The 25,392-nt window shown below is 40.6% G+C and overlaps 1 protein-coding gene across 3 annotated transcripts in view; it reads right to left on the bottom strand.

Annotated features, from left to right (window-relative positions):
- myh11a (myosin, heavy chain 11a, smooth muscle) overlaps window positions 1–25,392 on the bottom strand; it is a 57,206-nt gene that overhangs the window by 25,305 nt on the left and 6,509 nt on the right. For 2 of the 3 annotated variants that reach the window (XM_017715754.2, XM_037536318.1), the window contains exons 2-9: window positions 21,872–22,234; window positions 18,594–18,750; window positions 12,499–12,526; window positions 7,088–7,187; window positions 6,340–6,366; window positions 1,443–1,535; window positions 1,270–1,333; window positions 168–266 (exon numbers count right to left, since the gene is read on the bottom strand). In XM_017715754.2, coding sequence (XP_017571243.1) covers window positions 168–266; window positions 1,270–1,333; window positions 1,443–1,535; window positions 6,340–6,366; window positions 7,088–7,187; window positions 12,499–12,526; window positions 18,594–18,750; window positions 21,872–22,213 — 910 coding nt within the window. In that variant the 5' untranslated portion in view covers window positions 22,214–22,234. The remainder of the gene's footprint in view (window positions 1–167; window positions 267–1,269; window positions 1,334–1,442; window positions 1,536–6,339; window positions 6,367–7,087; window positions 7,188–12,498; window positions 12,527–18,593; window positions 18,751–21,871; window positions 22,235–25,392) is intronic. The other variant, XM_017715751.2, reaches the window with a different exon arrangement.

Here is a 25,392-nt window from a genome sequence, read left to right as displayed (position 1 = left end):
TGTGAAAACAACCTCGGTAACCAGTCGCTAGTGATCATAACTTAAGTTACCTGAAGAATCACAGACAATCAGCTTGACAAACCGTACACGGTTTGAAATAACAGTTTGAACACAGTTGAAATAATCAGCTTCTTTCACTGCCCAATCTCTAAAGCTCTTGCTCTTACCACGCAGCTTGTCCTTTGCGCCTGCCACCATGTAGTAGAAAATGTGGAAAGTTCTCTCTGTCTTTGCCTGTCTGATACAGCGTGACTTCTCCAGCAGGTCTGATAGGGTCCAGTGTTAAGGAAACACTTCGAATCTGTCTCTGTCATTAAGATGACTATGGAGCAGATGTTCTGCTGCAAGGGTCCTACAGACCTGCCCACCTGCACAGCTTTCAGACCCCCCACTATTCCACCACACCTGATTCAGCTCAGCTGATTATCAGCCCTGCAGGAGCTCACTCTGGTGCTGTGAGGAGAAAGTCTGTGCACAGTGACTTCCAAAAACGGAGGAACCTAGATGTACTAGTCTGGGGCTCTGGGATGGGGACTAAGAATTAACATTGGTGATGCATAAAGAAAGTTAGATAGAGTTGGGAAGATAAACTTTGGGAACTGTAATTCAGGGGAAGGGATTTGGATTGGTATGAAGAATGGGTTGAAGACTGGGGTTAACTGTTGGGGGTTGGTATTGAGATTAGGTAAAGACTGGGTATTGGAATGGGGTATGGCTTGAGTTTTAGGATTGGGATGGAATAAAATTTGGAGATTGGGACAGGATAAGAATTGAGGACTGATAATGGGATATGGTAAGAATTTAGGACTGGAATAGGGTAAGGCTTGGGGATTGGGTTTAAAATGGGCAAAAGTTTGGGCATTGGCAGGTTAATAGTTTGGGGTAAGGTTTAGGGATTGGAATTTGAATGGGGTTAGGGATTGGGATGGTATGAGGACTGGGAACTAAGACCTAGGATGGAATAAGGTTTGAGGACTGACATGGAGTAAAGGGTAAGGACTGGATTGAGATGGGTGAAGGGTTGAGGATCTGAATACGGTAAGGATTGAGAATTGAGATTGGGATGGGGTAAGGTTTCGGAATTAGGATTGGGATGAGGTAAGGGTTGGGAATTGTTACTGGGATGAGCTACAAACTGGGAATGGGATTGGGATATGTTAAGGGTTGGGAATTATTATTGGATGAGAGTTTAAAGATTAAGGATAGGGCAGAGGTAAAGATTGGCGACTGGAATTGGGATTGGGATTGGATCTTAGTGGGAAAAGATACAGGTTTCAATGTTGGCTCCAACGATGTATCCCGTTACATCAAAGTTAATTCGGATAAATTTGCCCTGTGGAAAAAAAGAGTATTTCAAACTTTAGGATGTGATTAATTATTCAGGATTTTATTCATTTCATTTCAGTGAAGCCAGCAACACTTTTTCTTTAACTGAAACTCACAAATCGTGATGAGTTGTCATTCTTGATGGTCTTGGCGTTACCAAAAGCCTCCAAAATTGGGTTTGCCTGCAGAAGCTGCTTCTCCAGCTCCCCCTACAGGTCAGACCACGAGGGTGAGTTGCGCAAAATGGAGATTAATGCACATTTTGTGATTGTGTGAGAAACATAAAAAAATTAAATAAATAAAAGCAGATGAAAAATGTATTCACCAACTAACACGGGAGCAAGGAAGAGAAGAAAGTGACATGCTGAAGAAATGAACACACAGGACAGACACAGACAGGAAACTGGAGTAAATTCACAGATGAGGCAAAAAATAAAGGCATTTCATTTACAAATTTTTGAATTATGATGCTTTTTAGATGAACTGTTGGGCTGATTACATTCTAAGCCTCCTTTTTGTTCTGTTCACATTACTACCATCTGTTTTCACAGCTCAGTTGCTTATGGGGCTCAACAGGACTACACTGAGTCAGTCGGAGCTGAGAAGTGGTGAATATTCTCTAATCCTTCAGGCAGTTATCTCGTCCTGTAAAGTCGGTCGAGTGTAACCACTGTAATCCCACATTTTGTTAACTCTAATAACTGATGTTTGTTGTATATAAAACTGAATAATGCCACATATTTCTCAATTACTTTATTTTAGGGGACGTTTTTGATGATTTTGATGAACTTTCAACTAACTGCAGTTAAGTTTAGTCTGTTGGCAGATTTGAAGCCACAGTCAGAAACTGAACCTGCACTGCTGTTGCTCAACAAATGTGTAGAACTGAAACTCAATGTTATTTAAGTGAAATACAGTTTGACACAATCCTGTTGGTTAAAACTTCCTTGTCCCCGTTGGCTCCTGGCCACTATTTGCATATGTGTTGTCATTCCACTCAGACTACCTTTCCACAGGTGTACCCTTTTCTCAGTTGCCTGACCTTGTGTTTGACAAATTATCGTTTTCTCAGCTGCTAAGCGGGGGTCTGTGCTGGTGGAGTAAGTTTTACCCCTTAAGTATTTGGAAAAGTGGTCAATATCACTTAATCAGAGAAAGTTTCTTAATTATCAAATGAAATGCGAAATTAAAGTGGGTTTTTAGCTTTGAGTAACTCACAAAGTTAAACTTGAAAAATCAGGTCACAAACATTTTATTTATTCTAACAAGTAGGGTTTGGTATCTTAATTACAATGAAACAGAAAACTAAGTAGCAGTCAAAGTAGAATTATGGGATATAACAAAAACAAAAGTTAACTTGCCTTTTAGGCCTAATAACTTGACATTTAAGTAAGTTTAACCCATCTTAGCTCACAGTGCAGAATCTAAGTAAATCTATCTATAATGGCTGTGAGCCTCGGTCTGAAGATGATACGTTCTTTTAGACAGACACAGACGATAATCCCAGATTTACATCACAAGATACAGGCGGGTTATTAGACACGCTTTACTGCACAATTAGATTATTACTCCTGACACATGACCAGCACAAACTCCCCCCAACCTAAATACACTTGAACCTACACACAGAAAAGTGGACAGGAGGTCCACTTAGTACTGCAATATGTGCTTATTACATCTTGTTTGATGTATGTTAATATGAAGTTCACAAAGCTGTGAAGTCAGTTTAAAAACATCAAGAAGGAAGAGGAAGATATGTACCAGAGGCAGGTAAGCGCTGGGAAGGAAAGCAGATCTGTGGAAACTTCAGATGATCACAGAGAGAGAGAGAGAGTGAGAGAGAGAGAGAGAGAGAGAGAGAGGGCAGAAGGAGCAAAAAGATAAATGTGAGCCGACAGGGACAGAGACAGGTCTCCACACTCTGCTTGAGAAACGAGGATAGAGTGAATATCATAAAACATTCAGAAAAAAATGCTGGGCTGTTTTTGAGATAGATGGAGGGTCACTCGGCCCCCATGCGGCGGGGCCCTTGTGGCCGCCGGAGGTCCGGAGCCCCTCTGAGTCCGCGGGTGTGGAGGATTCCTCTCTGACTCACCCGCGTGTACATGACCTTATTTGGGAAAACTAACGGCCTCCACATTCCAGCGGAGTGCGGCCGTGTTTACTGCAGTGAGAGGGGTTATCAGAAGTGGTGCTCAGTAAAGGCCAAACTGTGCATGAAGGTGGATCTACTACTACTGTCCCTACACACACCCTCTGTGAGGCTCATACACACTTCACAGGCACAACACACTCCAACACGGCGGGGCTGGACCACATGGCCAACAAGTGACATCACTGGCCTCAGATACACTTGATACACATCACCATATTTCACCTTCCAGAGCTCTGAGAAGACAGAACAGACAGAAGGTGGAACAGCCCTGAGCAGAACTCTGAGAGAATGACCTGTACATTTATGTGTGTATCAGGCAGTGAGTGTTCAACACTGATATTAGGATAAACACAATAGGACAAATACTATTGTGATCTGCTGTTACATTTTTTTAAAAAGAGGGTTTTTCAGTAGAGAGAATAGTTCTATATAGAACCGTGAACCCTTAAATAACCCTGTGAGTTTATGATTATAGGGTTTTTTGCATCATAAAAAAGGTCCTTCAGAATATGATGGTTCTATATAGCACCAAAAAGGGTTCTGCTATTGTGATGATGTTAAGTTGCTAACAACAGAAGAACCCTTTATGGTGCTATGTAGAACCAACACATTCTCCATTAATCTGAAGAACCATTTCACCATGCAAAGAACCCTAAAATCATGCAAACGGCTTTTTGAGTGTTCCTGGTTCTATATAGAAAAGTAATCTTTACTAAGGAACCATCTTTGTGTGTGGCTGAGCCATTTCCTCAAAGATGTCCAGTATCTTCAGTTATCATCCAATAAGTATTGATAACCACCTTAGAAAGAGACTAGACCTACAAATGGTTTTAAACAAAGTTTATGAATGTGTTTAATTAGGTTATAAAGACCTTAAAATGTAATAACATTAATAAGCACTTACAACACAAATAAAAAAGTACAGTGCGCTATTGTTTGTCTAATAGTGAAATCGCATTCATTTGCACCGTTAAAGCTCAGGTCTTTTACTGATCTTAGTCAGTCAGCATTAAACCACTCAGCTTCATCACGTTCACACGGTGCTCATCAGATATAACAGCTCACGTTTGCCCTTTTTCAAGGTGTTATGACTGCTTATTAAAGATTTTTAAAGTATTTTTGACCTAACTAATAACATTAACATATTTAAACCATTTATAAATGCTTTACAAGGGTAGTCTTACTCTACAATATTCAAAATGACTTGAAAACATACTATATTTCTAACATGTACTAGTTATATAAAGTACTATAAGTACAATAAGTGCACTAATTTGTAATTAAACATGCAGTTTAATGTTATTAAAGTACTGAAAATATCCACAATTAGCACAGAAAAGCTTAATCGCAGTAATGATATTATGGTCATGCTATCCAGCCCTATAGGACCTAAACTAAAGCTCATCGTTCGTTTCAGTGAGGTTCCGGAGCGGCCGGTAAACTACCGCCCGCCGGGAAACAGTGTTAAAGTGCTGTATGTACATGTATGAGGGTCACAGAGGGCGCTAATGAACCTGTGCTGGATTAAGAGGTGAAGAAGACAAGAGAGGAGATGAGAGGAACACCGTCATGCTCACACACTGTGCTCCAGGGTGACTGTTTCAGTGCCAGCGTCTCTGTTTCTCCTCTGGCACCGAAAGAGTTCAGTCAATCTCAGATGGGGGAGTTTGGTCTCATTTACAGCATCAGGACGTTTGTGTTCTGACAGAGAGCGTCCCTCCATATAAGACTTTCTCACACGGCATGCAGGTCTAACACTGACCATACAATGAGCGCAAATCAGCGGTCAGACTCGTTAATGAGGATCCAGCTCACAGATCCACTCCAGATTAACACCTTCAGAATTTTACTCACAAATATGGACGTGAAATATGTGTATATGATAATGGTAAAACAAAGATTTGAATTATAAATTAATAGCATGAGCATTTGTTAGGAAGATAATGCTTTTCCAGCTTAGATATTTCTATAGCAGGCTTGTTAAATTGGGGACCTTCCAGGTCAAAGTGTCGTGGAGATAAGCATTTACCCTCATCTAACACTCTGAACTCATTAAGGCCTTGCTAATTAGCTGATGAACTGAATCAAGCGTGATTAATGAGGTAGTGTGCTGAAGTCTGCAGTGTTGTGGTCTGCAAGGACTGGTTCTGACATAGGTGGTCTACAGTAAGCAGCAATGATTTTGGCAGCATTGGGCTCTGTTCTTCTCAGCAAACTGTCTACAGTTCCTCAGGGTTAAAAGGGTCCCTCTGACGTACTCTCCAACATCTCCTCAGATTGAGTTTCTTGGCTAAAGAGATTAAATTCTTCTCTAGTATCTCCCACTACCTTCATGTTTCCTCCGACGGCGTGTAATTCTCCAGTATTTACAGAGAGGCAACTTCATGATACTCCCACCACCATACTTCACTGTGGGAGTTCTCAGGATAAGATGCTTCTTTGTCTAAACATGATGAGCTGAATTATTACCAAACAATCTTGTTTCTGTTCTGTTTGATCAGACAAAAATTGGGCTCATTCACCAATTTCTCTAAACTGCTTTAAATCTCAGGGTTATTACATACTAAACCTTATTATTCAGTAACTACTGGGACTTCAATGCAAACTGGCTGAGCTCTTTTTTTATGTGTTCATATCCATATTCAAGTAAGAAGCCTGAAATCATCCTGTGTGCAGATGTGAAGTGGATCTGTGCACCGGAAATGGATTAAATAATGAGAATAAAAGTGTCTGAACACTGTTTTCCTCTCAGTGTAACACACATACACACACCCACACACTCACATACACACACACACACACACAGTCACGACCTCATAAATCCACACATCAAAACTCCGGCATTCACTTCTACTCACATAGGCCAACTGTTGTCCTGAATGTGGCTATTTGGGGGAAATTGAAGTTAGATTAACTCTGAACAGCTGAGGCTGAAGCGCTCTCTCTCTGTTAAAGCCATAATTCAGTCCTGCACTCAGTTTAAATGGAGGATGAAAACTTGTGCTCCACGTATGATGACATCACAACATCAGGGTGACATCACGCTAACTGGCAACATTAGCTTTCATTCATCATTTGTCTCTTTACCACTGCCTGAATTATCACTTTAACAGTCCTGAGTGATCAGATTGATTCAGACAGACAGACAGATAGAAAGTATATTTTCATTCTTATTATTGTAATATTAACCCTTTATCTCATTTAACCAGTGAATAGTCATATTACATATTTTAAGCAGTAACCTGTAATATAAAATATTTGAATATACAGTGTTTTATTTTGACCAACTCTGATATGCATTTAGTGTTATTAGTTTCTCTTTTAGGCTGTGTTTTTGTTTTGGTCCATAAATAAATATGACTCCACCTTTGTGATCACTTACACACCTGCAGTGTAGTGAGTGAGTGAATGAGGGAGTGTGTGTGCATGTGTGTGTGTGTGTGTGTGATGCAGGTTGTCTGTAGACATTAATAAAGATATTAGACACTGTTAAATGTTATTAAATGTATTAATGCTATTAAAGATATTAAAGTAATTAAAGGTTACTGATGGTCACTAAAGGTAATTTAGGGCAGTTAAATCTAGGATTTGTGTGCGGATACCTACAGCACTGGTGTCTTTCTTGCCTTTGTGGGATGAAGCTACCACCGCCAGGTACTGGATCACTTTCTTAGTGTTCTCCGTCTTTCCAGCACCTGATTCACCTCTAAAACAACCGACACACACAAAACACTGTATTAATCACAGTGACAGAACAATCACCAGTCATCTTATCAGCACTTATCACATCACCAATCATCACATCACATATCACCACTTATCCCATTAACACACACACACACACACACACACACACACAATCACAACCTCATAAATCCACACATCAAAACTCCAGCATTCTCTTCTACTCACATAGGCCAACTGCTGTCCTGAATGTGGCTATTTGGGGAAAACTGAAGTTAGACTAACTCTGAACAGCTGAGACTGACGTGCTCTCTCTCTGTTAAAGCCATAATTCAGTCCTGCACTCAGTCACCACCCATCACATCACATCACTGATCATCACATCACATATTACCATTCCTCACATCGCATCAACACTCATCACATTACATCGCCAATCATCATGTCACCACTTATCACATCACCAATCAATGCATCAACACATCACATATCACCACTCGTCAGATCACATCACATCACCACTCATATCATCATATCGTATCATCACTCATTATATCATCAAGGCGAGGGCAAGATGACTTAGTTGTGCAGTTAGCACCACACTAATTGATGAGATATAAATAGGATACATAGTACAATTGATAGATGGGCTTTTTTAATCCCAGCTGAACCATCAGACTAAAACATCTTATAAAGATTTCAGCAACTAATAAGCTCTGAATAAAGAAGATCTGCACGAGGATCTGCAGGAGGAGCTGCAGGAGGAGCTGTGATTGGTCAGTGATTGGTCATTCTGAATTACAGTGCTGAGTTAGTCTTTGATCTGTGATGCTCTGATCTCCTTATAAGGTAAAAAAAAAGGATCCAGCAGACTGAGTGAATCCAGAGAAGGAGCTTTCCTCCGTTCAGTTCTCACAGCAGCGCTCAGAGCTATACACGGATATTTCAGGAGTTCAGGAGCTCGAAGGGGGAAAAATGTAGAACTGCTGCTGCTCTACACTAACAACCTGTAAGCCGACCTCTGATAACAGGGCTTTCGCTTTTAATGAATTAAACGTTTCTGTCTTTTATTCACTCTGCATTAAACTGTATTCAGTACGGTCTGTATTACTACAGAACCAGAGAGATATTAGTTGCAATAATGATCACAAAGCACTTCTGAAAATTACTGAGCCTAAATCACCTAAATTCACACCATATTAGTGTATAATTCCTATAGGTTCTAGATAGCATCTAAAGTTAATTGCATTAGAGTGAAACAGACTTTGATAATCAGCAATACGTCAAGATGTTCTATGTTTTTCTGAAGTCCAGTTACATCATCACTAATAACCTCAAATTTACTTCATATATGCATTTTGCTGCATTTGTTTGTTAACATGGGTTAAATCTAATTTATTTTCCATTTGTATTTTATGGCTCCCAAAAAGCTATGACGTTTTTATTTTAAAATATGAGAGCTTTTTGGTCAGGGATTGGTCAATTTCAGACATTAGAAAATGAAGAACATTTTGAACGTGCTGTAAAAATGCTAAACTTAGTTAAAACTCTGTTTAAAAGCTTCTTAAAGTCTCACATTGTTTTATCACGGCAGTAGAAACCTGCTATATACACACTGACCGTAAAGGTAACTGAGGGCAAAAGGTCAAACTCTGACTAAATTCAATTTGACTAAACTTGACTAAATAAATTTTAAATTGAATTAAATTGATTTACTTTAGGATAAAACACCATTGGCATTGGAATTTAGTCCAAGACTAGGCTTATTAGGGGTCCTAAAGTTCTGTATGTGGGCTCACAGTCATATAGATATAGAGTTTACATATCAACAGGAATATTACTAGAGCTAACATAGCTAACAGCTGATAGAAGCTCAAACTCCACCAATTAATTGTTATGTTGTTCAGTATTTTTAATAGACTTGGTTTTTGACACTGTATGACTATTTGTAAATATGTAAAAACAGCAGTTCAGCTTTTTTATTTAGTATTTCAACAAGACCCATCAAACAGCAGGAAGTTTAGAGGAGCTCCTCCAGACCGCCCACAGAGACAGTTCGGAATCTGCCTGATTAAATCAGGATTTGAGCGATCCGATTGGTCACTGCGCTCAGGGTGGTTTCCATTTCCTTTAAGCCACCAACAAACACATTTCTAACCATTTCATTTCATATTCACATAAACCCTGCAGGAGGCAGATCCCCTCTTCTCGCGTCTCGCCCCTCCCTCAGGAAAACTGAGGGTCTGTTTTACAGAATGTCTGAATGTTCTCTGAGGGATAAAACAGCACCGTCCATGGACATTGATGAGTCAAAGACTCCGGACTAAACAAATAAACAATCACTGTAAAGTAAACAGCAGTTAATCTGGATTTAGCATCAGGACTGATTTCCTGCGGAAAGGCTAACAGGCCTAAAGGGGCTGTATAGAGGCCCTGCAGAGGCCTGACCCCTGACCTATGACCCCTCTGCCCATTCCCACTGTGAAGAGACATTTATAAACCCAGTTCCGGTCACTCAGCTCCATCGCTGCTGACCCCCGCCCCTCCCAAAAGAAAAGGGGGCTATCTTTTTCACACTGAGTTCAGCCTGAATCACACTGTTAGCAGGAATTCTGTAACAAAGCCTCATCAACACATTAGAGAGAAACTGATTTACTGTGAATTACAGAACTCTACATTGTGTGTTTGTGTGTATGTGTGTATGTCTGTGTCTGTGTCTGTGTGTGTGTGTGTGTCTGTGTGTGTGCGTGTCTGTGTGTGTGTGTGTGTGTCTGTGTGTGTCTGTGTATGTGTCTGTGTGTGTGTGTCTGTGTGTGTGCGTGTGTGTATCTGTGTGTGTGTATGTGTGTGTCTCTGTGTGTGTCTGTGTGTGTGCGTGTCTGTGTCTGTGTGTGTGTCTGTGTGTGTCTATGTGTTTGTGCGTGTCTGTGTGTGTGTGCATTTGTGTCTGTGCGTGTGTCTGTGTGTGTCTGTGTGTGTGCGTGTGTCTGTGTCTGTGTGTGTGTCTGTGTATGTGTCTGTGTGTGTCTGTGTGTGTGCGTGTCTGTGTGTGTGCGCGTCTGTGTGTGTGCGTCTGTGTCTGTGCGTGTCTGTGTCTGTGTGTGTGTGTGTATGTGTGTATCTGTGTGTGTGTATGTGTGTGTATCTGTGTGTCTCTGTGTGTGTCTGTTGTGTGCATGGCTGTGTGTGTGTGTGTGTCTGTGTCTGTCTGTGTGTGTCTGTCTGTGTGTGTGTGAATGTGTCTGTGTGCCTGTGTGTGTGTGTGTCTGTGTGTGAATGTGTCTGTGCGTGTGAATCTGTCTGTGTGTGTGTGAATGTGTCTGTGTGTCTGTGCGTGTGAATGTGTCTGTGTGTGTGTGAATGTGTCTGTGTGCCTGTGTGTGTGTCTGTGTGTGTGTGAATGTGTCTGTGTGTCTGTGCGTGTGTGAATGTGTCTGTGTGCCTGTGTGTGTGTGTGTGTGTCTGTGTGTGAATGTGTCTGTGTGTCTGTGCGTGTGAATGTGTCTGTGTGTGTGTGTGAATGTGTCTGTGTGTGTGTGTCTGTGTATGTGTGTGAATGTGTCTGTGTGTGTGTGTGAATGTGTCTGTGTGTGTGTAAATGTGTGTGTGTGTGTGTCTGTGTGTCTCTGTGTGTGTCTGTTGTGTGCGTGTGTGTGTGTCTGTGTGTGTGTGTCTGTGTGTGTGTGTCTGTGTGTGAATGTGTCTGTGTGTCTGTGCGTGTGAATGTGTCTGTGTGTGTGTGAATGTGTCTGTGTGCCTGTGTGTGTGTGTGTGTCTGTGTGTGAATGTGTCTGTGTGTCTGTGCGTGTGAATGTGTCTGTGTGTGTGTGTGAATGTGTCTGTGTGTCTGTGCGTGTGAATGTGTCTGTGTGTGTGTGTGTGAATGTGTCTGTGTATGTGTGTGAATGTGTCTGTGTGTGTGTGTCTGTGTGTGTGTGTGTGTGTGTGTGTGTGTCTGTGTATGTGTCTGTGTGTGTGAATGTGTCTGTGTATGTGTGTGAATGTGTCTGTGTGTCTGTGTGTGAATGTGTCTGTGTGTGTGTGTAAATGTATGTGTGTGTGTGTGTGTGAATGTCTGTGTCTGTGTGTGTGTCTGTGTGTGTGTGTGTGTCTGTGTATGTGTCTGTGTGTGTGAATGTGTCTGTGTATGTGTGTGAATGTGTCTGTGTGTGTGTGTGTGTCTGTGTGTGTGAATGTCTGTGTCTGTGTGTCTGTGTGTGTGTGTCTGTGTATGTGTCTGTGTGTGTGTGTGTGTGTGTGAATGTGTCTGTGTATGTGTGTGAATGTGTCTGTGTGTGTGTCTGTGTGTGTGTGTGTGTGTGTGTGTGTGTGTGTCTGTGTATGTGTCTGTGTGTGTGTGAATGTGTCTGTGTGCCTGTGTGTGTGTCTGTGTGTGTGTGAATGTGTCTGTGTGTCTGTGCGTGTGAATGTGTCTGTGTGTGTGTGAATGTGTCTGTGTGCCTGTGTGTGTGTGTGTGTCTGTGTGTGAATGTGTCTGTGTGTCTGTGCGTGTGAATGTGTCTGTGTGTGTGTGTGAATGTGTCTGTGTGTGTGTGTCTGTGTATGTGTGTGAATGTGTCTGTGTGTGTGTGTGAATGTGTCTGTGTGTGTGTAAATGTGTGTGTGTGTGTGTGTCTGTGTGTCTCTGTGTGTGTCTATTGTGTGCGTGTGTGTGTGTCTGTGTGTGTGTGTCTGTGTGTGTGTGTCTGTGTCTGTCTGTGTGTGTCTGTGTATGTGTGTGAATGTGTCTGTGTGTCTGTGCGTGTGAATGTGTCTGTGTGTGTGTGTGTGAATGTGTCTGTGTATGTGTGTGAATGTGTCTGTGTGTGTGTGTCTGTGTGTGTCTGTGTATGTGTGTGAATGTGTCTGTGTGTCTGTGTGTGAATGTGTCTGTGTGTGTGTGTAAATGTATGTGTGTGTGTGTGTGTGAATGTCTGTGTCTGTGTGTGTGTCTGTGTGTGTCTGTGTATGTGTCTGTGTGTGTGAATGTGTCTGTGTATGTGTGTGAATGTGTCTGTGTGTGTGTGTGTGTCTGTGTGTGTGAATGTCTGTGTCTGTGTGTCTGTGTGTGTGTGTCTGTGTATGTGTCTGTGTGTGTGTGAATGTGTCTGTGTATGTGTGTGAATGTGTCTGTGTGTGTGTCTGTGTGTGTGTGTGTGTGTGTGTGTGTGTGTGTGTGTGTGTGTGTCTGTGTATGTGTCTGTGTGTGTGTGTGTGTGTGTGAATGTGTCTGTGTATGTGTGTGAATGTGTCTGTGTGTGTGTGTGTGTGTGTGTCTGTATCTGTGTGTGTCTGTGTGTGTGTGTGTGTGTGTGTGCAGTTTGTTCACTCACGTGCAGAGAATGGACTGATCCTCACGATCTGCAGCACAAAAACACAAACACTGATTAGATCAGCTCAGAACTTTATAACCTCTTGAGTTCAGACACTTTTAAACTTCTGTTTACTTTTGAGATTAAAACTAAGAATAACACTGAACATAGGAATGCAGGGCATTCTGGGTAAGGTTTAATAGCATACATAACAGAAGCATATTAGAAATGCACAAGAAGGAAAAACGGATGAAATAATTATACAAAATGCACAAAAACGACAAGAATTCTTGAGTAATTGCCTAAATAGACACATATCGCCGATGTCAGAAGAAATCCTCCATTTTTGATGTTTATCAGTTTTTGACATAATTTGAAAATGCCTGTTGCCCTTCACATTGTGTGTAAATGTCATGAGGAATGGACCAAAAGAATTTCTGTACGTTCTAGATAGCATCTGGAGTTAGCATTCGCATTAGAGCGAATAAGTTTAACAATGACCAATACTTCAAGATGTTCTCCATTTTGTCCAGGTCCAGTCCTGTGGCATCATCACTACTTAGAGGCTACAGTGCGCTAAACAAGTCAATTAGCAACACAGATTCTTCTGCATTAGTTTGTTAAAATGATTTGAAACTAATTTATTCCCTTATTGTATTTTATCGCTTCCAAAAGTAATGAAATTATCTGTACATTAAAATATGAGGTGTAAACACACACACACATTGTCTAAGCCACTTATCCTTCTGGGTCGTGGGGGAGCTGGAGCTATGAGGTGTAAACTGACTCTGAATAGTTATTTTTAGCCTCTGTCTATTTTTTTCAGCACTCAGAATAAACACATCCTCTACTTCTGTTTGTAAGATGTGATAAATAACAAATTAAGATAAATGCAATGAATAGATTTTGAGTTCTATTAAAAGCGTTCTGTCATTGTTCAGTCAGGAGACAAGGAGAGCCTCTCCTGGAGGCTGAGCTAAGTCCGGGTTCCTAATGATCTGCTCTAATGAGGGACCTGAAGGTATGGAGCTGAACTGAAGCTGAACTGAGGTGACAGAGTGATTTATCTCCAGCACTGAAGCTCTGGGTGAATCTAAGAGTTCTGGAAGCTCTCCAAGCTCTCAAGGAAAAGAGAAACCTGAACAGACGCCTCCAGAGTCGAGCGAGGAGCCACATGAGTGCAGAAACAATAACACGGCTCTAATCTCGGGACTGTGGGAGACACGGAACCAGTCCAAACCCAACAAGAGCCCAATTCCCTGTGGGATTTCACAGAAAACAGAACCGTCCCCAAAGAGTTCACCAACAAGTTCAACCTTCTAATATCAGAGCTGAGTGTCCTGCTGGGATCACAGCGGCTCTATTTAAGGTCATTACACTCAGCAGAGATGCATTGCTGGGTCAGTTATCACCTCCATTATTTACATGAACATGGCCTTCTCAAGGCGGTGCTGACTGAAGATTCAGTGGAGATGGAGGTGTTAAAGACTCAGGTCCTAATCCTGATCCTAAAGCAGGTCCTAATTGTAATCCTGGTTCTGTTCTTAATCTTAACTCTGACTCTGTCGAGAATCTAATTTTCACAAGATTGGAAAGTTTATTAAAACTTTAAATGTCTGTATGCAGTCTGATGTGTAGTGTTGAGCGACTGAGGGGGGCTGCAGCACCCCTGAATTCAGGATTGCAACTGCTGAAATAATAATACCAATAAAATGTTTTAAACTTCTTAATAATTTGAGCGTGTAAAGACCTTGTGCTTGAGTTAGAATTAGTGTTTTTATCCTTCCATAATCTGTAGTAGTCGTGCTCTTTGTAAGCCATATTTACATTACAGTGAGCTGAAAATGGGCCGCTTTTGTAATGATAATGTTTTATCCACTGTTATATCTCCTGTTGGGTGTGTGTTAAATGTATATCACAAATATGATTGGTTGCCACTTAGCCCTCGCCTCATTATAGCACTGTACGACACGTTTTGTTTGTCATTAATTAACAATATAAATAAATAAATGAAAAGGGCAAATCATTTTGTATGAAATCATCAGTCATGTCACACATACGATGATTAAAATTTCAGCACAAAACCTATTCCCATCTCCCTGACCACAACACAGAGCGAGAGTGTTCATCTACAGTTCCTTCCGTAACCATCAGAGGACACTATTTCTGCTGGCAACAACAAAATCATTAATGCACTGTTAATATTTAGCTCACTGAAAACAGCAGAGAAAGTGCAGATTCTGAACTTCACTACAAATAACCAAGTCAGAAACTCTGTAGATGTGCAGGTGAGCACAGGTCTCACCTGGCTGGTCTGAAGGTTCAGATCAGGTGGGATTCTGTGGCAGAAACAGTGAAACTGCTCTTAGAGCAGAGTTTGGATTAAAGTATAAGCACTGTTTAAACTGTAACCAGTATCTATAACTGTAACCTGTAATCATTTTATATTCACATCCCTCATACATGGACATAAAACACATCCCAAAAAAAGTACAATTATGTAGATGTTTTATAGATGCTTAATCTAAAAATGAGTGAGAAACAATAAACAAAACAGTCGTTTCCAATATTAAAAGTCCTGTAGCGTTTTTGTCTGAGCCTTAACACAGCTGCTCAAATCCTCTCTTAAACACACACACACACACACACACACACACACACACACACACACACACACACACACACACACACACACACACACACAGCTCTGGTGTTTTATGGTCTTTTATCTTATTAGCTCTGACGGCGCTGCTGCACTTCAAAGCCCAATCAGTGTAAGCCCTTTAGCTTACCTTCATCACGGAATCTGATCACCATCACCACGGTAACAACCACTTTGGCAACAACAACTTCAACAACACCCACTACTGCAACAACCAACAAGGCAAAAAACTACCACATCAACATCTACGACTGCAAAAAACACCATTGTAACAACCATCACTGGAACAACTACCATGGCAACAAATGACCACTTTTAAAAAACAACAATTGCTATGTCCACCCTGGCAACACCCAACACACCAAAAAACTAGTATGTCACTGTCCACTATCAACAACCTTCATGGTAGCAATCCTCATGTCAACAAACCTCTATTTCAAAAACAATCACAATGGCAACAACCGCCATGGTAACAAACCACCATAGCTACAAACCACTTTAGCTACAACCCCCATGGCTACAACCTCCATGGCAACAGCCACCATCACAACAACCACCATGAAAACAAACCACCACAGCTACAACCCCAATGGCAACAATCACCACAGCAACACACCACTACAGCTACAACCAAAATGGCAACAGTCACCATGACAGCAACCACCATGGCAACAAAACACCACAGCTACAACCATCATGGCAACAAACCATCACAGCAACAAACCACTACAACCCCCATGGCAACACCAACCAAGACAACAATCACCACATCAACAAACCACTACAACTACAACCCCCTTGGCAACAGCCACCATGAAAGCAAATCTGCATAGCAACAAAAAACATGGCAACAAACCAGCACAACAACAAAGACCACAGCACTGGACATCCTTCTCTGGTGTAAGCATGTGGGTTCAGTGAAGATGCTGCTTCTGTTGAGAAACACCAAACAGCAAACAGTGACAGTGTGATCTAAACTTCCGCTTTACCACAAGCACACACCATCCACATCAGTGCCGCTGCTCACAGGCGTCTGATACAGGCTCTAGAGCAAAGCAGCCACCGTTTAAAGAGAAATGACATTAACTTCAGCAGAACTGGCTTTGATGAGCTTTAGCAGCACTGAACATCCAAAACATTGGAGATGGTGAATGTTAATCTCAAACCTTTAAACACTTCATCCTCGCTGACTATAAATTATCACTACAGAGAGACTGGATGATACACAGACAGAAAGGCGGCTGTTTTATTACCGTCTGTGCTTTTACTGTTCATTTAAATTGAGTTAGCCAGATTAGCTTGCCGGCTAACCAGAGCTCCACACGGTTCACCACACTGACCTCAACCATGGCAGAAATCCACTCTATTACTACAGATCAGTCCAGGTAAACAGTCATTAATCAATTACAACCTCTCTGCTCAATCCTGACTAGTTAAACCTCCCAGCACAGTTTATCAGTGTAATGTTCTGAATTCTGCTCAGGCTCTTCCTTCAGGAGTTCAGGGTTCCCCTCTCAGTCTGAATGTTTCTCCTGATCAGTTCTTCAAGGTGTTCTGCTCCTTTTCGCTCACTCTACAGCTGCTGCCACAGTTAATGAGTTATTACAGTGCTGTGGAGATTAATCTAAAAGTAAAGCAGGTCCTGAACACAGCCAGCAGAGCTAACGCTGCTAACACAGCAAATGTAGCTAACAGAGACAACAGAGCTAACACAGCAAAAGCAGCTAACACAGCTAAAGCAGCTAACACAGCTTACACAGCTAATACAGCTAATGAAGCTACAACAGCACACAGCTATGACAGCACACACGCTGCTAACACAGCAAATGTAGCTAACAGAGACAACACAGCTCAAACAGCTAACACAGTTTACTCAGCTAACGAAGCTATGACAGCACACACAGTTAACACAACAAATGCTGCTAACGCAACTGATGCAGATGCAGCCAACAAGGCCAACACAGCTTGCACAGCTAAGTCAGCTTACAAATTAAACTTCACACTGAAGAGCTGAGAATGCTTCAAGAAACTATTCATAATCTTTAATAATAATAAACTTTTTAACAAATGTCATGTTTTAAACCCAGATAAGAGCCACACATATCATTCACAGAGGGGATTCTGGCGATGTGAGCCCACCACTTTTTAAAAAGGCCAAACAGTCAACTTCTCTGCTGTTATCTATGCTAGCACAGTTAGCTGCTAAATGCTGCGTTTCACTGACCAGAGGAGAGGACAGTGACTGATAACAGTTAAAGATTACAGTAATGAAGCATTAAACCAACGGGCCTGTACACACTCAATAATACAGTAAAAATACCGATAAAGATGTATTTATTGTTTATCTACCCTGAAGTGAAGGAACTATTCTGTTAAATTGCAGCTACATGGATCGCTGTTAGATGAGGCTTCTCACTTTTTTACGTTTTTAACAAGCTTATCTGTGGCACTTTTAAAACAAATTTACACCCACAGCTACAACGCCAGCTTTCTTAGAAACTGTAGCATCTGTAGCATATTCTGTAGCATTTAATCGCAACATGTTAACCGCTGCGTGAAGTGCAAAGTCATGTACACGTGCTCCACACGCTAAAGAAGCTCAGCATGTTTTCTGCAACATCACAGCTCAACACGGTTAGCGTTAGCAGCTTCTGTCCTCAGGGTTTAAGTGTTAATGATTAGCATGTACGGCAGCAGCTAAATGTTAAAGGCACATAGTCTTTTTTGGAAAAGACAAATATTACAAACTACAGAGGACTAATATAAAATTAATTTGTTAAAAATGTTGCTGCTAGATTGGTTACAGCTGTATAACTGGATATAAGATATTCCTGTTATTCAGTAAAGTATTCACAAATGCAACAAAAGAAATGAAGGAATAATTATAATTAAGTAGGACTGTGAGAGGAAAATGAGCAACATTGGCTTGCCAACCATCTTGCTATCTGGGTATGTTAACAGACACAAAGACTGAGGCCTAAATGGCTCCCTACTCCCTATGTAGTGCACTATGTAGGTCATAAAATAATGGCTCATATGTCCAAATATTGCACTAGAGGACTTTCGGGTGGAGAAGCCACGGTTTTCCCCACTGTGCAGGGAGCAGGGAGCCCCTTTGAGATTTGGCTGTTAGTGGTGATGATGCTTGTGGACTTTAAGTTCTGTTAGCAAGGACAGAGAAAAAGACAGAAACAGCTCAAGCTGAAATGGACATACCCTCTTAAAGCATTTATTAGAACATTTCTATAAAGTCCGTAAAGAACCTCAGTAAAGGGCTCTTGATTTCTTTCCTTCTTTATATTTCAGCTTTATGTTCCTCTGTAAAACCAGAGAGAACCTGCCATCTCTCCCCCACTAGTGAGAGCATGGCCAGATGTCGAGCTGAAGGATGGAAGTGGAACCTGAAGCCTGAAGTTCTGGATCTCTGAAGAAACTGTGTGATTGGTGGTCTCACCTTGCATCATGCTCCTGTAGGCATTGTCTGTGATGGAGTAGATGTGAGGTGGAACCTCGTGGCGCTTCTTGCCTTTGTACATGTCAATGATCTTCTCCGAGTAGATGGGAAGCATTTTGTAAGGATTGACCACCACGCAGAAGAGGCCGGAGTAGGTCTGAGGAAACACGTACAGACAAGTTAGAAGAGTTTAAAGGGCAGACATGAATTCTAAACTGTGAAAATATGAACTAATATAAAACTACTTGCTGGCATGATAGAGTGAGAACATACAGGAGGTGCACAAAAATCCTGTTTAATTACAGTATGCAGTGAGAACTCGTTACTGTCTGTGGACAGATTTTCATTCACAGTCCAGTGTCTCCAGTCAGACACGCACAGGCTGTGTTCACACTACCAGGCTTAAGAGGCTGATAAAAAAAGCTGATGCTTTGCCCCAGTGTAAACAGATCTGATCCACTTTCATATGTGGTCCTAGATCGGACATCGTATCTGATTCATGTCTGTGTGTCCTTAATGAGAAACTCAGGTCGAAATCGATGTGTTATTTTCACTGTGCATGTGGCGTCATTCAGAGCTACCATGGCAACAGTGCCGTACCTGAGGTTAGAGCCCTCTAAACGACCTAAAAGCTTCTGAATGTCTGTCTGTTTATGATCTTTGATCTGCAGATACTGACCTTCTGCAAACACCTTCTGTAAAATACAGAAAATGTGGAGAGGCTCTTTCTGCTTCTAAACTGTGGAGCTCAGTTCACCTAGACGGAAAGCTCAGAGCTCACTTTTAATAAACTAGTAATAATAGCCTTAGTAAAAGTGTGATGTTTGAGTTGTGGTTAGAACGGGTCAGTTTACCATTGTTAGGTGGTCTAACCTCAGGAGACCCATGAAAATATGGTTTTATTATAATGTTTATTTATTTGCAAAACAAGTATAAAGGTTTCTACAGGTGTCTGACTAGATGTCTGTTTAATTTGAAATCAGTCAGCCAGAAGGAGCTTTGTGTCACCCAGTCAGCCAGAAGGGGCAACCAGATGAGCACAGTTTAATAACTGAAACAGGCAATTAAAAGATTTGATAATAAGCACTATGTTTCAGATAGAAAATGCACAGATATATAAATGCATATTTTATGTGCCGGTATAAAAATGCACATCATGTCCTTCTTAAAAGACTTTGTGAAAGAGTCCTTTTCAACCTTTTTTGTCACTGACCCTAACTGCATGTAACAGCTTAAACTTTCACATCCTCAAGAAGAGACAAGACGGATCAGTACTGGGTGTGAACAGAGTCGCAGACCGTGAAAGGCCAGATATAGAACCTTAAGATCCTATGGACTAATAATAATGTTTTAGTGGTTTAGAGATGACAGATTTACTGCAGAGTGAATTTCTCTCAGATTCTGTTCAGAAGAGGTTTCGTTATTGTAGTTGGAGTGAGTTAAGTGTATGTAATGTTTCTTAACTCCTGAGCAGATGAGCAAAGTTATTTATCATCTAAAGTGCCAAAAGCACAAAGATAACACAGTAAGTAGGTTATAAGTATGAAAGGTAAAAAAGGTGTGAAACTGTCACTGGGGTGGAAGCTTCACATCTCAGTACCTTTAATTGGGGAACATAACTGTGCCATAATCCATTGAATGATATTTTCCAAGTTGTATTGTCTCCACATGCCCTGTCTCAGCTCCAGGCTTTTCATTTTACTGTTCTGTTTTCTGCACCTATTCTTCTGTCACTGTGGGTCTGAAAGATTAATAATTATTTCTATATAGATATTGTACTTTAATAGCCTGCAATATTCACAAGAGCGGCAATTAAGATTATTTTTAAGGTCTGAGTGGAGAATTTTAACTCAATGGAATGAAGCTTACGAACCCTGTGTAGATGACCTGGACTAAGCAGAAGCATCCAACCAGCCATGTGCTGTGACATCACAGCCATGGCTACCACAGTATTCAGTGTTTAAACCTCAGATAAAAAAACAGGCCTGGACATTATGTGTAGAAAATACCTCAGAACAGGTTAAATCACAGTTGGAAAACCCAATTCTTCAAATCTTTCAGCCCAAGCAGTTTGCATTGTTAGCCTAAACCGCCTTTTAAAAAGTTTAAAACTCTGAGTGTTTGAATACTTGGAGAGCCGCATGTCCGAAATAGCTAGAGTGTCCAAACAGCCACAGTCCAGGACAGGTTGGTAAATTTACAGCTCTAATGCATTTATTTTAACCTGAATTAACCTGAAGCATGGGGAACAGAGCAGAAAAACATTAAACTGTGCTGCACTGTGAAAAATTCTGCTACAATGAAATAATTTGGGCCTTAAATCAAACTTAAACTTAAATCTCTAATACATGTCACATAAAATATTATTGTTACTGATGATGTTGCATGTAAATTACTCATGTTTGAATGTCTGAAGATAGATTTCCACAAATCTTTCCAGAGTTCACCAAAAACAGCATTTAAACACAAGAAAAATACCTTGAGGAATGTTGACTTGCTCTTTCACCTACAAAGGTTTCGTAAATCAAACATAATTAATCCATCTAAATATAATCCATTACTGAGGCAGCGCCAAAAAAGGCATAAATTGCATTTTATGGCTGCTGTAAAAAAAAGGTTTAAACTTCCTTCTTCTGAATAAGCAGTCAGATATGATCATCTGCAGCAGCTTCACAAAAAAAACCTCCAGAATCAAGCAGAACCTCTACAGAACCCACAGTCTTTTTCCAAAAACGAACCAGAGCACCACTATATCAATCAGCGAATGTCTAGGTGTGTAAATGTTTATAATATGAATAACTAAATTGTCAGTAATGATGAATGAATGTGTTATGGAGTTTCTAAATGTTTCCCAGCACTCCAAACATTATCTAACAGAATACAGGAGCTGGAAATGGAGGTTATATAAGCATCATAGCAACAGGATTCCACCTAAATGCTTGACCTGCCCTGTAATCGCCAGCGGGGGCGCCAAACACAGTGATTCAAACAGCAAGCAAATTACTCCCAAAACAGTTAGCATGAGGCTAAGTGACTGTATCTGTCAACACACATTAGCCTTAAATTGGCTTCCTATTCAAATTTTCCGTTCCACCTTAAATGGTGCAACAGTTACATTCTGCTGCACTATTTAAGGTGGAACTGAATAAGATGGACCTGAATTAGAGACTTTAAGAATGTTTTAGGCCTGCCGTTAGCATCATGCTAATTAGTAGGCCTTCCATTTGGCCTCTAGTTCACACTTTAACAAACTAGTAGATAATGTTCAGATAACTCACGTAGATGAGTCCAGAGAAGTATCTCTCTCTCAGGTTGTGCAGAACTGAAGCTTCGTTCAGGCAGGTGAGTTCTGCCATGTCCTCCACCTTACTGAACTTCGGAGGGTTCATCTTCTGGATGTCGTCTTTGTTAACGGTCATCTTCTTGCCGTTGTCCACCAGCTCCACCAGCACCTCGTCACCCTTCTCCTCCTTGATGCTCGCAGCCTCGAACCCATGTTTTTCTGACGGAACCCACACCAGCTTCTTGGCCGCCCAGTCAGCCTGCGCCACTGGGCTGTTGAAAAAGTCTTTATCCGTAAAGAGGAACTTCTCATCGTCACTCATGGTATTCTTCGCCATCTTTCTGCTGTTTCAGGACAACTGCAATGAAAATAAATAACAAGGAATGGTTCGGGTGGACGATTTGGAGGGAACGTCATGATACTTTGAGATACTTTCATGATTAGTTACACCATTGAAGTGCGTTTAAAAAAAGCTTAAAAACTCAAAATTCGCAAAAATAAACTCTTGACTAATCACAGACATCTATATACTTTCCTTTTTCTGTTAAACCAAGGAAAAACAGTGAGAATGATTAGAGTTAGACATGGTGGAAAGGCTCTACGGTGAGATAAACTTCATCTGCAGTGTTTCTTAGCAGTTGTCTTAAATCTAGTTAGTGTATCTAATATTTCTCATTATGGCTTTGTTGTAATCTTAGTATATGATTAATTAAGTGATGATTAAATAAAAATGGATGATTATAAAATAATAATTTCTAAAAGTTTCACTTGTTCTTAGTGGTTTTAGTAAGTCAAGTGATCTCACTATATTGGCAGATTTAGCGTGTCGTAAGAAATATGCTTAAAACAGAAAAAAATATATCTAAGATCTGATATCTAGTATCTAAGATCATTTAACTTACTAAAACCACTCAAACCAAGTAAAAGAAATAAGACTAGAAATTAGTTAATCTTATAATAAGTTTACAACAACCTCAAAATAAGAAATATTTGACAAGTCAACTGGATTTAAGACAATTTCACATGCTATCATTTTTCAGCAGCGTGAGTTACAGAATTTATCATCGAATCATTTCATCTTACAATAAATACAGTAAATAACGCTACAGAACAATGTTTAATGTCAGTTTGTTAGATCTTGTGTAAAAGAAAGCGAGTGTCTCTGGCATCGCTCTGACTGGCTCCACTGTTAGCTTCAGCTTTAGCATTAGCTCAGCTTATGTCGCTAAAGCTCTTCCTTATTAGCCTCCAAAACCTACGGCTGAAAGTTTCCCCGCTCTCATTAAAGCAAACATCTGGCAAGTCAGTTCATTTCTGAATGATAAAATGTTTATGAATGTATGACTGAACTCTTCAGTCTGTCAGTAGACTGTAAGCGTTACGGATGCTTGCAGCTAGCCTGAACTCAAAGTTTTACCCACAGAGCAACAGTAGCTAAGGGCGGTGAAACTTTGCAGTCTCTTTATAAAAAAAAAAAAAAAAAAAAATGCATGAAATAAGTTGAGCTGCTAATGAGCTGCTTGTGACTGCGCCGTTTATCCGGTTACTGTATGGCAGTTGTTGTTTGTGATGTTTACAGACCGTATAACTGGTCTGTGCAAGTGGTCAGTGTTGTCGCAGTGCATATCATACACAGCGTACAAATAGAAAAGAGTATAATAACAGAATTCATTACAATGCAGATAACATATTGTAAAATCATCCACTCGTACGTGAGATATAAAAGATATCTCTTCTACTTCCTCTCATCCCATTTTCACACCATTCCTTCATTCTCGTTTTTTTTTACTGAGCATTTCACAGCCTCCTCATCTGAAGGAAAAAGCACATACCACTGTGTGCAAAAGTTTGTGCACCCCATGGACTAAATACATGTTGTTGACTTTAAAAAATAAGTTTACACTTCCTCTACAGACAAAACACTTACGCTACTTACACTAGCTTTTTTATGCAAATTGCAGCACAACTTCTTTTTTAAATCTAAAATGCGTGCACGTTTCTTTTTCACAGTAACTGTATTTGAATTGTGTAGTAGTGCGTCTCTGTAGAGGATGTGTAACTCATTTACGCTTATAAGATCAACACATGCATGAAATGTAACCACCAAATTTTGCGTACGCTCACAGAAGCAGGTGCTTCAGACATTCAGACTCATTTTCTCCACTGACCACTCATTTCACACACTCACAATGGAATAACGTTTATTATGATCACCAGTGTAATCATCAGCATTGTTTTATGGACAGCAATGACATATAACGACGCGGATTCACACATTATAATCTACACTCTTAAAAAAGATGGTTCTTAAAGAGTTATGTTGTAAAGACAGTGGTACCATGGAGAACCAAGAACACTCAAAGAACCGTTTGCATGATTAAACGGTTCCCTGCTTGGTGAAATGGTTCTTCTGACTGAGAGAGAATGTGTTGAAAAGGGCTATGCTACTATTATAATGCCAAGGTTGTCACCAGAAGGTATTTATTAATGTTCTATTGAATATTTCAAGAATTTTGAGTTGTGGTGTACAGTAAATTAAATACAATACGTTATTTCTTCATAAGTTATTTGTATCCAATGTGAGACATTGTGGATGCTGAGTTTTAACAGAACTGTACTGATGACGTTCTATGGCTCTCTCAGCCATTGGACCATTACTCAGAGTTCTGGTTCCTACGGATGATTTGAAAGCTGTGAAGATGTTCAGGATGAGCAGATCAGAATCACTTATACATTTATCTCAAAACAGACTGGCTTTTTAAATAAAAACAGTGGTTACAAAGTTGAGAGCAGTGGTTTATGGTCCTTTATGGCTTCATGAATGGAGTATTAGTGCTGTAGCTATAGAGAGATTTGTTAGAGGGCTGTTAGAGGGTTTTACTCTCAAAGAGCATCTTTAACAGGAATAACTTATGCTTTAAAGCTGCTGTGGTAAATGTTTAAAGATTACATTAACATCCTGTTTCCACAGTGAGATTACACAGACCGCTCAACACCAGCATTAGCGTTAGTGTGCGATGTATGAACACCGCTGGATTTGATGAGGCAGATTTAAGTTAAACTCAGTGATTTTTTTTTTAAGTCCTCCACTGTAAGATTCCCACAACTCATAGGGGACGGACAATTTTAGACCACAGAGCAGAGACTGGGAAAGAAGAATTAAAATGGCTTTAAGCAACACTTCATTCAGACAGCACACACTCCCATATACAGTACAGTCAGCACAGAGTCAGATTCAGAGCAGAGTTACCACAGAGTCAGAACAAAATTAGGAGTCAGTACAGAGTCAGCACAAAGTCAGTACAAAATCAGAAGTCAGTACAGAGTCAGCACAGAGTGAGAGGGAGTACAGAGTCAGACATTACAGCGTCAGTCTAAAATCTGGAGTCAGTACAGAGTCAGTACAAAATCAGAAGTCAGTACTGAGTCAGCACAGAGTGAGAAGCAGTACAGAGTCAGACATTACAGCGTCAGTCTAAAATCTGGAGTCAGTACAGAGTCAGTACAAAATCAGAT

This window comes from Pygocentrus nattereri, chromosome 30, assembly GCF_015220715.1.
Source record: "Pygocentrus nattereri isolate fPygNat1 chromosome 30, fPygNat1.pri, whole genome shotgun sequence".
NCBI lineage: Eukaryota > Metazoa > Chordata > Actinopteri > Characiformes > Serrasalmidae > Pygocentrus > Pygocentrus nattereri.
This window is presented reverse-complemented; position numbering and strand designations above follow the sequence as displayed.